At 38.6% G+C, this 13,709-nt stretch overlaps 1 protein-coding gene across 1 annotated transcript in view; it reads left to right on the top strand.

The window, feature by feature from the left end:
• Positions 1-13,709, top strand: part of gmds (GDP-mannose 4,6-dehydratase) — a 253,457-nt gene that overhangs the window by 99,533 nt on the left and 140,215 nt on the right. The window contains exon 7 of the mRNA XM_038291751.1: positions 9,234-9,361. Coding sequence (XP_038147679.1) covers positions 9,234-9,361 — 128 coding nt within the window. The remainder of the gene's footprint in view (positions 1-9,233; positions 9,362-13,709) is intronic.

Raw genomic sequence — 13,709 nt, 5'->3', positions numbered from 1 at the left:
ACAGATCTGAACTAAGCTTCAGACATATCAAATTTATTCCCACCTCTACTGATACCTATTTCTCCACCTCCGATCAGTGTTTGTCGTAACAATCACCTAGGCTACAAAGTGTCTTGATGATGGAGGAGTTTAATTGCTCAAGTTAAGAGCACCGTGTTTTGTCTTTCAACCTTTGTTAGAGACAATAGCTCTGACTGGGCCAGCTTGAAGGTGTTGCTTCACTGAGAAGGGCTCCAGTAGGAGAGCCCTCCATGTTGGACTCCATGTTTTGCATCACAAAATCCTGGTGTTTTAAAAGTATTGTGTACTTTTAAGAGTCATACTAAATTCTCTATGACTTTGCGCAAACTTTGGTCTAATCACACTCTTAAAAATAGATTTACTAGTTTTAATAGCGGTTCAATATATGTTCTTACCATTTTTTTGTACGTCTGCTAAGAATAAAAGATTTAATTTTTCCAGACATTTTAGAATCAGATTATTCGTCTGTTACTGGAAATACCAATACTTATGAGGGACATGTTTTTCTTAACTGATAAAGGAAATAAATTACTTCAGAAAATCCAAGGAAAAGAATGTTTACACATTTAATTGTCAATACATCTCTTCACCTGTCGTTTTCCATGACTTGCAGTTTTCCTTTCAGCCTTTTAAACTATGTTCTTGAACTTTTTCTCATATAAATAACCCTTCCATGTCTCCTTGCATTGCTTTTTTTTTTTTTTTTACACTGCTTCTTCCATGTCAGTTAAGTTAGCCTTTAAAGGAGGGCAGCAGTGTTTCATGTGTGAATAGACACTCTGTTGGCTTAGAAGAATGCACAAGCTGTCTTGGATGTAGCACAAATGTTCTCCCTTGGCAGAAGCTCCAAATGTCAGTCAGAAAGTGAATTGCACTATAACAGCGATGGCAGACATCGACAAGGCTTCATTTGAGTTGGAATATTGCCAACTTCCCTTATCCGAAGAAAATTCCTGCTGCAATATTAGTAAGTCCGCCTGCTCGGTGTGGATCCTGTTCAATAACTTGCTATAAACGAAGTAGAAGAAATGAGTATGCATACATTTTGATGTAAACAAGTTGAATCTTAAATCTTAAAGAGAAGTGGTGATACAAATTAAGGGTTACATTTTTCATTTTAATTCCACCATAGAGGCATTCTCTCCCCAGGGCCATTATTCAAAAAACCGAGCAGGATTTGCAAGTCTGGTTGAGTGCCAAAACAGGTGTGTAGACATAGTTTTGAGGTAACTAAAAGGTTTCTATGGCAACACTTTGGAAATGAAATTAAGTCTAGGCTATTTTTCACTTTCTTCATTCAAAATAGGGCCAGTTCAGACTTGTAAGCTAATGATAGAAGTGGCGAAAATATGGAAAAGGCTTGGAACAAGTCTCTGTGGTGTTTGTTTAACAGAAATTTCAGCAACCCACTGTCTTACTTATTTTATATTTTATTGAAAAATCCACCCATTAAAACATTCTGGAAGAAATAAACTTGGCACAGAAGTGAATTTGATGTTGTACGTGCGCTAACATTTCATTAATGATGGTTATTTTTCATGATTCAAGCATTTCGTTTGTGTAGCTTTGCAGCTTATAGCCTTTCAGTTTTTCCAGGCCTAATGCACCAGTTGGCCATGCCACAACCACACAATATGTCTTCAGAATAAATGTTACAGAGGAAAGATGGGAATAAATCACAATGTGGTTTAGTCTCAGTAAATGTGCATAAATATACTGACAGACAGTAATATAAATGTGTGTGAGTCAGACGTGTAAATGTCTGGGTGTGTAGGGGGCTGAGCCTTCACACAGTTTAAGTCTTTATAAGTCATCTTTTTTCTTTTTTTTTCTTTTTTTTACCGGAACACCACAGAATTTGTTGAGTAACTAAGACCTCTAGAGCCAAATTCTCCTCAAACCCACAATTCCTTCCCCTTCCTCCTCCCGACCCATGCCCCAAGCTGACAGCTCCTGTCCCCATCCTGTCTGGACCCACATGGTCTGCCTTGGGACACAAGATATATCCATACATTTCTCATCACCCTGCTCCTCCTCCTTTTCCTCCCCGCTCTTGAGCCCAGCTGTGCCAATGGTTTCTGTTTGCTATGTTTTTCCTGTTGGACAATGAAGGAAAGGGAATGGAGGGGGAAAAAAAAAAGTAAAATGAGAGTGGGAGAGAGAAAGCGAGTGTCAGTTTCTGGCAAAAGTTTTGCTGTCTGCTCAGTTTTCACGGCCCACGGTTTTATTAGACTTTCCGCCAGGCTGCGGGCAAGGTTAAACGGCCACCCCTGCCCCTTTTGGGCTCAGAACCTCCTGTCAGCTCCCCTCCATGCTCTCCTCACCCCCTCCACCTCCTTCTGGCTGTCCTGGAGTGCTGCTGCCAGTAAAGGAAACACATTAACACCGAAGTCTGTAACAGAGCGGTCTTTGTCCGGGGCTGGGCAGACCCGTCCATTAGCCCCACATTCGGGTCCATAGCGCACCAATTAGAGACGGCAGGGAGCAGAGCCACTCTAAACAGAGGTGTGAGCTTTACAAGGAGACTACAGGTGTGCTCTGGGGGAAATAATGGACTTTATTACTGATTGGTGTAGTGTGCACCACCATGTACCTCTGACACCTTTTTAAGAGCCAAACAGGCTTTGCAGAGTTTTGACAACCTGTGTTTGACCTTCAAACTTAAGTTTCCCTTGGATGTTGGATCAAATCAAACCTTAGTTTTCCAATTCACCGTTGTCGCCAAACAGGGCTCTAGTTACATTGCCTTTGCCCAGAAGATCGCAGTGTGTACTATAGACGGGGAAGCCCCTAATGAGCTTTTGATTACAGTTTTACTCGACTCTGACAAAAAAAAAAAGAGAGAACCTAAATGTATTGACTTTGGCTTTATTAAATAGTAGACCAATTTAAAAAGACATAGTCATCACTTTTTTTTATGAATTTGTGCTAGATTAAAGATAGTTAATTTAATTTTAATCAAATGTTTTATAATTTATTGCAATTAAGATTTTGATTATCATTTTTAAAACTTTATGTTAGAAATGGCAGAAAGTAGGAAAAAAATATAAAAAAAGAATAAATAGTTCTTTTTCATTATCATTACATGTATTTTATAAATATTTATTGAATATGATTTTTAATATAATGTATCGAAATAAAAGAAATGTGGGGATTTAAAGCTGAAGTGACTATTTCACTTTGCAATAATCATCTTTTATGAGTCTTGCATTTCTTTAAATTTAATTATAATATAAAACTTGTAGCTAATATACAAATGGCCAGCTATTACTGAACAGAAATTAAATTGAGGCAAAAGAACTGAAAACCTTTTTTGTTTTTTATTTTTTTGTTTTTTTACATATTTTTCTGTTAGTTTGCATAGCGAGAATCGTTGACCAAGCATGTATGCTGCCATAAACACATCTGGATATATATGTAACATGCTGCTATATGTTAGGGTGACCAAACGTTCGTATTTCCCGGGACATATCCGTATTTCACGTCCTGCCCCGGGCGTCCCGGGTTTTTTTTAGAAAGTGAGGAAATGTCCTGATTTCACTGCGCACGACGCTCCGTGTGACGTAATCCCTGAGCCGCGTCAGAGCGGGCAGCCCTGCTCTTAATCAGAGGCTCTGGTCGAAAACCTGGGCTGCATCCTCCAAGGACGCGGTCTACCTAGACTGGATCCTTCGAAGTCCTTGAAAATAAGGAGGCCGGAAGAGTTTTGGCTGTAAATTTGAACAGGTCCTCCCTTCGGCGGGTTTTACCGCCGTATGCTCTGTTGCTTAGCAACCGTGAAAGTTGACACACAAAGCAGGAAAAGAATGAATACCGAGGTTTTCAAAACTGTTTGTTTATTTATTTATTTAAAAAAAAAGTTAAAGTGAACAAAGACTACACTCACAAGAATCCAGAGTGGAATAAAGGTTCCAACCACTGAGAGCAGGAACAAATAAAATCAAATGTAATGATAGAAACCTTAGTCAGTTAAATAACCTGCTGCTGTCATTTTGCACATCTCTGATGTTGCTGCTATTTTCAAATATCCATTACTGTAAAAATGTCCATAGCTGCATATTGGTTATTTATTCTACAGTTTATATTGTTAAAACACTTTACAGAATTGTATTGTTTATATTTTAACTCTTCCCTATTATGTTATTCTTATACATTTTTCTAAGGTCCTCATTTGTGTGACCATTTTCAATAATCTTTCTGCTGCTGTGAATGTCCCCATTGTGGGACAATAAAGGGATTTTTTATTCTATTCTATAAAAGGGTTAAAAATATATAAGTAAATCTAAACAATGTATCTACAAAATGTATTTGCAAAATCTCTAATATTCAACAACAAAAAATACTTAGTTAAGCATATTGTGCAAAACAACAATAAAAAAAATTAAACTCCTATCAGATGTATAGTTCCCACTCTGCAGATATATTAGAATCTGTCCTTAAATTACAGCCAAACCCATTTACATAATAACAGATAAAAACCTTTAGATAAATCAAACATTACCGCCACATATCTGACTCTATAACCATTAAAACAACTTGTAACAAGTAACACTTCCTCTCATCACTGAGCAAATCCCGATGATGAGACATTTGTTCTTTCAATCAACCCCACCCCCCCCCCTCCAAGGTGTCCTGGTTTTCCCAAACGAAAATATGGTCACCCTACTATATGTTATGGTAAAGTGTGCAAAAACAGGACACCTGTGGCGAACTGCTGTTGATTGGAAAGTTGAATTAAACATACTTATTATTAAAGGGAATGCATACAAATTGGTACATTCAAGAAAGTTCAATAGTACACATTCATTTCTACATACGGTACATTTTTAGACTGAAAGGCAGGTGGGGATTTGGCTTGATGAATCTATGGAAACTATAATTACACTTTTAATATCCTGAGACAAAGCATTATAAACCATTAGCTCAATTCTCCTTTATATTAAATGAAGATAAGGAATTTTCAACTCGGTTGAACGTTTTTTTTTTATACATCTTTATTATCTTTTATTTCTACAGCAATTATCAGGGGGGAAAAAATTGAATTTGAGATTTAATTTTACTCTGCATAAAGTTCCTGGTCAGAAGATTTTCCTTTTTCATATTTCTGAAAAAGTGTGGATGGATTTGAGCCTTTTCGATAGATGTAGGTTTATAAATCTGTTGGTTTTAGCTGTCATCTTTCTAACTTAAGCTGTGATAATTTCTGTCTTTGTTGTCTACTTATGGCAGTGAAGGTGTGAGTAAATGCTTTTTTTAGAAGGAATACATTTAGGTTTTTATTTATCTGATGTTTTGGGGGACGAATAAAAAAAGACATTTAAATATAGATTGTTAACGTTGAAAATGAGGAGCTGCTGCTGTTAGTTTACAGATCTTGTTTATGGCTGGATCTTTAATTGTTACATATTCATGAACTGTAAAATCTCTTGATTTTAAGCTGGCCGTAATTCACACCCTCAAAGCAGTTCCATAAAATTCAACCAAATTTTTGGTTGAGTTTTTGGTTGGTAGTTGTGTCCAACTTTTTAACCTATCTGTATTGGTCAAAGGGCAAACCAATACAAACTGGTTATTAATGACATTGAAAGCCAGAGCCAGGGATTGAAACATCAACCCTTTACTTACAGGGCAAACTCCTGCATCCAACACCAGTAACACTCCTAGGAGTTTAACACTATCCACCCATTCATCCATTTTCTTCCACTTTATCCGGGGCCGGGTCATGGAGGCAGCAGTCTAAGCAGAGGTGCCCAGACTTCCCACCTTCACCTATAATCATGAGATCTGGCTAATGACCGAAAGGACAAGATCGCAAATACAGGCGGCCAAAATGAGTTTTCTTCGCAGGGTGGCTGAGCGAACCCTTTGAGATCAGGAGAGGGGCTCGTAGTTGAGTCGCTGCTCCTCCACGTCAAAAGGAGTCAGCTTTCACAATTATGGTATAATTGCTGCTCTAAGTAGGTCACCCCGTCAGCTAAAGGAATGTTTTAGAGTCTCTACACTCCAGTTAATGAGTAATCAATAACTTGAATAATTGACGTATATTTCAATAATCCGTTAATCACGATTAATCCGATTAATTGTTTCAGCCGTAAAGCTAAGGACTCTTTTTTACAATGTTTATTACTTTCCTCAGCAATAAACTGCCCTCTTTAGGCTATATATGTGACTATATCAGTAAACGGAAAGCTACTGAAACTGGTCTCACCAATCTTTAAATACTACACTTCACTCTACAGGGTCCAAAGTCTAAAGCAGACGTCCTAAATGATGCATGTGGAATCAATGGGGTTCAAGTTAAGCTTACAGTTTGCCAACAATATTTGAAGACTTTGGTTTAAATAAAACGCTGGTGGTTGCATTGTCTCTACTGATATGTTGGCAATGTTTTAGTTTAGTCCCAAACTGATGCTGCAATGTTTCTGCTTCAGTGAATGTTTATAGTCAGTTGAATCCAAAGCTGTAGATCTTGAAAGGCAGGCAGTTAATAATCCAAGCTTAGTAGAATTTTAAGACACTCTAACAGGTCAAAGACCAAATCTCCGGATCATACACCTCACATAATGTAACCTGACAGTGTCTCTTTACTACCTATTGTGTGTGGAGGTGTATGATGAATGTCCCACTCTTTATGATGAAATAAGAGCCTGTCTAGCTGATATGGTTGAGAGAAAAACTGACATCCACGTCTATGTCAGGGGCAGATGAATAATTGTCTCTTAGCATCTGACTACAGCTTGCAGGAGCGCTGGTATCTGCCAGAACAGATGAACTGCCAGGTTACAGAATAGGCCCTGAGGCTGGATTATAATTGATCGTGCAAAGACAGGAAAGGTTTGACATTGAAGGGGGTTTCCATTGGCAATTTATCTATGCTCTTTGGACATGTGCTATTTCTGAATTTATCTGTGAGAAATATTGAATGCAACAAAGAAGCGTTGACATGGTGGCTATGAGACCAGCCACCAACACACAAGCTGTATTTTCTTAAACAAGCATATCTACCCTTCCCCTGGTCTGCTTCTGCTCAGCCTGCCCAGGGCTGTCTCTTTCCTATGAAATAATTACTACAAATTTAGTGCATTCGCATGATTGGATACATGGGATTTTCCTGTGTGTAAATGGAGGCTCTGCTCCATGTCAGAGGAACAGTGATACAGTGTGGAGCCAGAGCTGAGTCTTTCCAGCCTGGATGGCTTAAATGCAGCTTTCAGCTTGTATGTAGCAGCTCTTATGAGGTCTCGGGGAGTTTAGCATAGAGTTGTGGGAGATTTATGATGCATAAACTAAAAATAGCAACTTTAATACAAACCTGAACGATTCATTTGAAATTAACTCTCATGCCTTTCAGTTTGACCCTTTGAACAGGCAGATCCAAGGACTTCAACTCTTCAAACTTTACTTAGCTATTTCATCGTAGATGGTGATGTTATTCAACAAGGCACCCTGATATTTGGTGTTTATTTCCATCAATGTACTGCTGTGTTTGAATTGGAGGGGCTACGCCATTTATTCACAGACTGTGCACAGCAGGAGTAAAGAACCCACAAAAAATACCCACAGACATGTCTAACCATTCTAGCCACACAGAAAGTCTCATTAGAAGCTTATTTGTCCTGTTGCAGATAAAATCGCCACGTGGCTGGCTCAGATGAGTACCGCAGGGCTGGTGATCTGGCAAATGTCATTGTGGCGGTTTCTGACTGGATGCTACACGGGCATCGCCATGGTGGTCCAATTTTTCTTTTTTTTTTTCTCATGTGGAATGCCCCGTTCCTTTTTTTCTATGTTTACAGACAGATGGCCTGAGATTTGTGTTGGCATCAAGCCCAGATTTGACACCAAAACGGTGAATTAGAGAGGAAAATGAAAGGGAACTGTTCTAAAAAAGAGCTTGTGGCTGTAATGCAAGTTGGTAACGAATTGATTTGACTTGGAGTTAAATTTCAAATTTCTTGCTTTGGCTAAAGAGCGCTGGAAAAGTATGGGAGGTTTGGAAATCTGCATGTGTCGGTGTGTGTGGGGTGTTGCAGAAATATGCATTTTATTAGTATGTGTCTCTGGATTTCCAACAATGGGGTCTTGAGTTCACTTCTGTGAGATATCTGTGTCTGTACACAGTGGTTCTGTTCTCCTTTTGCAGTTGATCTAAAATGTTTTAGAATGCCAAATTGGTATAAGGTTTGGACAGATATAATAAGAACCAAAACTACAATTTTAAAAACAAAAATTAGATTTTATTGGCCTGAAAAGGATATTCTAAGCATCCTGGCCTTATGCGAAAAAGTAAATGGCCGTCAAAGTTAAGGAACAGTCAAAAAGTGTGTTTGGATCATGTCCACCTCCAAAACCTGTGCAACTTGAGCTGAAGTATACTATCTGATATACAGACATTCTTATGCTTTCATTTACTATGGCAGGCCCACACCATCATAGTGCCAACTCTGTGTTTGACTGGAGTACTTTATACATATGAGCTTTTTTTGACCTCCTGGGTGAATTGTTATTGCCCTCTTGGAGTAATTTTGGAATATGCTCCAGTGAGTTTCATCACTGTTAGGTTTTTCTCCATCTGCAGATAGTGGATTTCACCATGGTTCACTGCAGTCCTAACAGAAATCTATATGACCTCTTCATTTTTCTGCAGTTCATGCACTAATCAGGAATGACTTTGGCTAGTGAGATTGAGCTCTTCTTTCCTAAAAAGGAGGCTAACCATAGTTAATTAAGGTTAAGAGGATGATTTATTCATTTCTAACACACATGTAGAGCAGTTTAAGTAGCTTTTCCCCCTTAAAAATGACAATTTCAAATTTGTATATTGCATTTGCTATATCTAATGTTTTATATCAGGGATCCCCAACCTCGGTCCTAGAGGCCCGCTGTCCTGCAGGTTTTAAGTTTCCCTGCTTTAGCACAGCTGATTATAAAGATTGCAGTAGACCAAAACCCTGTTAATCAGCTTTCAATTAAAATCAGCTGTGCTAGAGAAAGGAAACCTCTAAAACCTGCAGGACAGTGGGCCTCGAGGACCGAGGTTGGGGATGCCTGTTTTTATATGATGTTTTATATGATCTTAATCACGTGGTTGTGGTTAAAGTAAAAAGAAATATGTAAAAAAAAAATTCATAGCACCGTGTTTTTCCTTGTTCTCTACTCTTTGGTTAGTGAATGTAAGAATGTTTTAAATCCCGAACCCTAATTTGTTTCAGGTGCAAACTTTGTGACGCGTAAGATCAGCCGCTCTGTGGCAAAGATTCACCTGGGCCAACTGGAGAGCTTCAGCCTCGGCAACCTGGACTCCAAGAGGGACTGGGGCCATGCCAAAGATTATGTGGAGGTAAAACACACAAACACCCAACCCAGAAATCCACACAGCTGTCTATGCACGGCTTCAAAGTTGAACAGCATTCAGATGTGCGCAAAGAATTAACGGGGCATGTTTTCCCAGATCATTTAAGGCCATAATATGTGATCAGCATGAAGCCTTCTATGATTCTCTGCCAGAAGAGATTTTCGGATAGAGAAAGAGAAAGAGACGGCTACATGCTGAGAGGCCACAGACTGTACTCTGGTTTCCCACAACTCACCCATGTCCCAAATCCCTCCAGGCCCACATTGCCATCTCCTAATGGCTGCAGAAGAAAGAAAGATATTAGGAGAACACAGCGTCCTGCGGACGATGACAGAAATACTGTGTTTGTGTTAAGGTAATGGTGCCAGCAGCAAGCATGAGAGGCGTGGGGAGATGAAACGAACAGTGGGGTCACCTCGTCCAGGAGCAGTGTGTTTGAATGTGTGCGTTTTGTGCATGCGTGTGTTTGGAAGCACGCATTCCTGCATGTGTGTCGGAGTGTGCGATAGGTCAAGGTCGTAACACGTGTGCACGGCTTTTGAGATGAAAGACTCGATGGGTTGCCATGTTTAACAGCAAACGTCTTGCAGTGGACTGTGTTGTTACTGGGGGGGCGATGGTGCTGCATGTGACGGTGAAGGGAGAGCGGTGGTTTGAAGATGTGAGTGAGGGTGAAAGGGTTACCGAGCGCTGCTCCAGCTAAACAGCAGACCACAGCGTGGGATCAGTGTGTCAGAGCAAGCTAATACTAGTGTTGTTTTATCTTATCAGGTTTGCATGAATGTTTGATTAGAAAATGAAGCTTAATTTGCTTTATTATGGAAAGATAAGGCAACTATTTTATTTATGATTGAAATTGAAAAATAGAAGAGCAAATATTTATATGCATGAGTTTGGGGTGTAACTGCGCACACATTAGCTCTTCATTACAAACTAAATCTACATACCGCATGCTAAATTATTTTTCTGCCAATTTTTACCTTATGCAGGGTTCCAGCGGGTCCTTAAAAAGTCTTAAAAGGCATTGAATTCTTCAAAATAAAACTAAGGCCTTAATTGGTATTAAAATGTCTTAAATCAGTCTTTCATAGGTATAAATTTTTAAAACATCATAAATAGGATTATTTTTATTACGATTTAATTTTGTAATCTAAATAAAACATTAAAATTTACTATTTTTTTTATTTAAAAAAAATAACGATTCGCCATTATTGGTTCCGTCCCGATAGCGGAACCAATAAAAGCGTTGTTGCAGCCGGGACATTTGGAAGATGCGCCATTAACTTTTCGTCTGGAAAATATGAGCAAGTGTAAATGTACCGTAACCAAAATTGGCTCCAGCCAAGAGTTTTCTCCATGGCTAAAACCAGGGAACATACATGAGGCACAGTATATTTTGTGCAAGAAGCGATTCAAGCTCGGAACGATGGAAATTAAGGCAGTGGAGTCGCACATGCGAAGCACGAAACACAAAGCGTCAAAATGGAGTTACTGAGAAATAGCCGGTATTTGTTGGTTTTGTTCCACCCTTGTCTCTGCAACGCCTCCACTTATCACCAAATCAGACATACTAAGAAAACGATACAAAGAAAAATAGCTGCAAAAAACACTTAGCACTGGTTATGTTGTGGTTTAAAACTGATTTGTTTTGTTCACTGCTAAAACAAAATTTAAGAATTCACTTAAATAATTGTTAAAATATATCTGTCATTTGTGTGTTTTTAGCTTTCTTCCTGTATGGGAAGGTTTTCAAAATTTGAAACATTGGTGAAGTGGTTTATGTTAAAATAAACCTTTGGGTTAAGTTGTCGCAAGCGGATTTTTCTTGTGTTTCTTGTAAATTTGGTCTTAAATTTTTATTTAAATTTTTTATTTCACACAACCCTTTTGGCCTTTCATATATCAGCCATGTTCCACTTCTGCCAACGATTTACTCAGAACTAGGGGAAGGTCATCAGAAGAAACTGTTAGCAAAAAAATTTTTTTTTGCACATTTAGTACGACAATCATCAAATTAGAGAAATAATTAATGAAAACTTCAACACTAAATGCAACAAACAAAGCAACTATTTTTAACACATAGTTTCTTTAGTATTTGTTTTCCAGTAAGCTATGCGGTGCTATAATGGCCATCCCTGCATGTAGCCTTCAGGAATAAAACAAATATAATCATAATCACTGAGTCAAACCTACTACTGGTATGGAGTGCTCTAGTTGTCGTTATCTACACATTGCTAGAGTAAGGTAAAAAGTACATAACAGAACGGAATTGTCCTTTCCATTGTTTCGCTATTGAGTAACTTACACCTTCACAAATAAGAGTCTAATTATGTACATTACAATGACCAATGTCCAACCAGGTGTCTGGCCTGTTAGATGCCCTACGGGCCTGTATTTTTAGACAGTACCGGTAATAATATTAAAAGTTAATCCAACAGTGTGCAAAAACTGAGGAAGAGTCAACTGAGGGTAACTAGTCATGTAATGAATCACGTATCCAGATGTAAGATCATAGTGTTAACAAAAATGTGCAGCGTAAAATGGAAGTTTGACTAAAAACATAAATGTTCTTTTTGTGTAAGAAAAAAGATTGGTTCCTTTAAATATATATATATATATATATATATATATATATATATATATATATATATATATATTTTTTTTTTTTTTTTTTATGTTCATTTGGCTTTTATTTTGTATGTGCAGCTGTCTGTTGAGAGATGGGTGTGCGAGTACTTGGCTGTCCAGGGCACCCTGGGTTGAGATGCACCAGGTTTCCTGTGGGAACCGTGACATTCCAGCTCTGGTGAATCAGGCACCTCCTGTTTCGGAAAGTTTTTTTGTCCTTTTAATTCCAGGAAGCCAAACAGAAGCTGGAGGTACAAAGACGGGGGGGGCTTGATCGAGAGCAGAGATCGCAGTAGCTTTGTACTTCATACGTAAATGAACCATCTCACTTACTGAAAGTTCATCCCACCCACCAGACCACCAAAGCCCACGTTTGTCTATAACGTCTTTCTCCATGCCCATCCAGCTACTACCAGCCTGGTGTCCCCATGGCAGAGCCAAACAACTGCCTATCAGTAAACAGAAACATGTGTGTCTGCTTTGGGCTGACAACTGCTTTTCCTCTCCTCCTGTCTCCCTCTCGTCACCCCACCCAGGACAGGGAAATTGCTCCTAATTGGCTGTGGATAGATTGTGGGTGGCAGCAGGGGCGTGCTATGTGTCTGTTCTAACGACGTCTGAAGGCGTGCGGCTTGCTGGGCATCGTCTCAGCCGGGTATCGGGTGTCCGTCCCAGCCAGGCAGACAGGCCCCGAGCTGCCCAGTCACTCCAAACGGAGCTCTTTATGGTTATTGTAATATGAAATAGATGTCAGGAGCTCAATTCTTTAGTATAAAATCGGCATAAAAAATAATCTAAATCCCCCTGATCTCATTTTCCGTAAAAGGGATTGGAATGTTTCAGTTTGATGACTATTTAAAGCATAAATTGGTTCAACGGCTCTGTGATACAGGACAGATTGCTGATTCTGTGTCTGCCAAGAAAAAAGAAAACCACAGGAATTACTCACAAAAGCTCTGAACTAGCACATATAGATGTATTAGAATGCCATTCAGGGTTGGTAAAGCTGCGTAGATTCCTTAATCTGCAGATATTCCTTTTTTTCTTACAAAGAAGGTAGGCGTTAGAGTTAGCTGGAATAGCTTTATGCTTTAGACTTCTTTCCCATCAAGCTTCACTTTATCGTCATTCTGAAACTGTTCTTCACCACTTTGTTACATGTTTTCTACACAGTTTTATAAGACTGAAAATAATGAGTCTTACTTGAATCACTTTCTTAATCCGGATAATTATGAAAAAAAGAAACAAAAAATAAAACATTTTAGTTTCCAGACTTATTTCCACTTTTGTTATCTACTGTAAAGGATTTAAAAAAATGAATGTTTGCATTTGTATCTGGATCACAAATAGTTCCTTCTTCAAAGTAATTTATTGTTCATTTCTGTTGTTAAATTATTTGAGTTAACATTTCTTTATTGATAATCTATAGTGGTTGAAAGAATAAAATCTGACCCTCTTCTGCAGTAGAGTGAACCCATGTGTTGTTTCAAAGCTGTCTCTTTTTTAGCCATCATCACACTAAAACAAAGTTTATTTAATTGGATGACTCACCTATTCCAGATCTAGCAATTAAATTCAAAGTGTTGTTGGTATTAAAGTAAATTTGATTTAACTACATAAAGCAGTGGGCTGAAAGTCAACCGCAGCATTTTGTAGTTTCACAATTAGTTGATCATGACTACAGTAAAAATGGAACTGGATATTA

Source organism: Cyprinodon tularosa, unplaced genomic scaffold (assembly GCF_016077235.1).
Source record: "Cyprinodon tularosa strain WSP-4 unplaced genomic scaffold, ASM1607723v1 ctg30, whole genome shotgun sequence".
Classification (NCBI taxonomy): domain Eukaryota; kingdom Metazoa; phylum Chordata; class Actinopteri; order Cyprinodontiformes; family Cyprinodontidae; genus Cyprinodon; species Cyprinodon tularosa.
The sequence above is the reverse complement of the archived record's forward strand: the minus strand, read 5'-3'. Positions and strand labels throughout refer to the sequence as shown.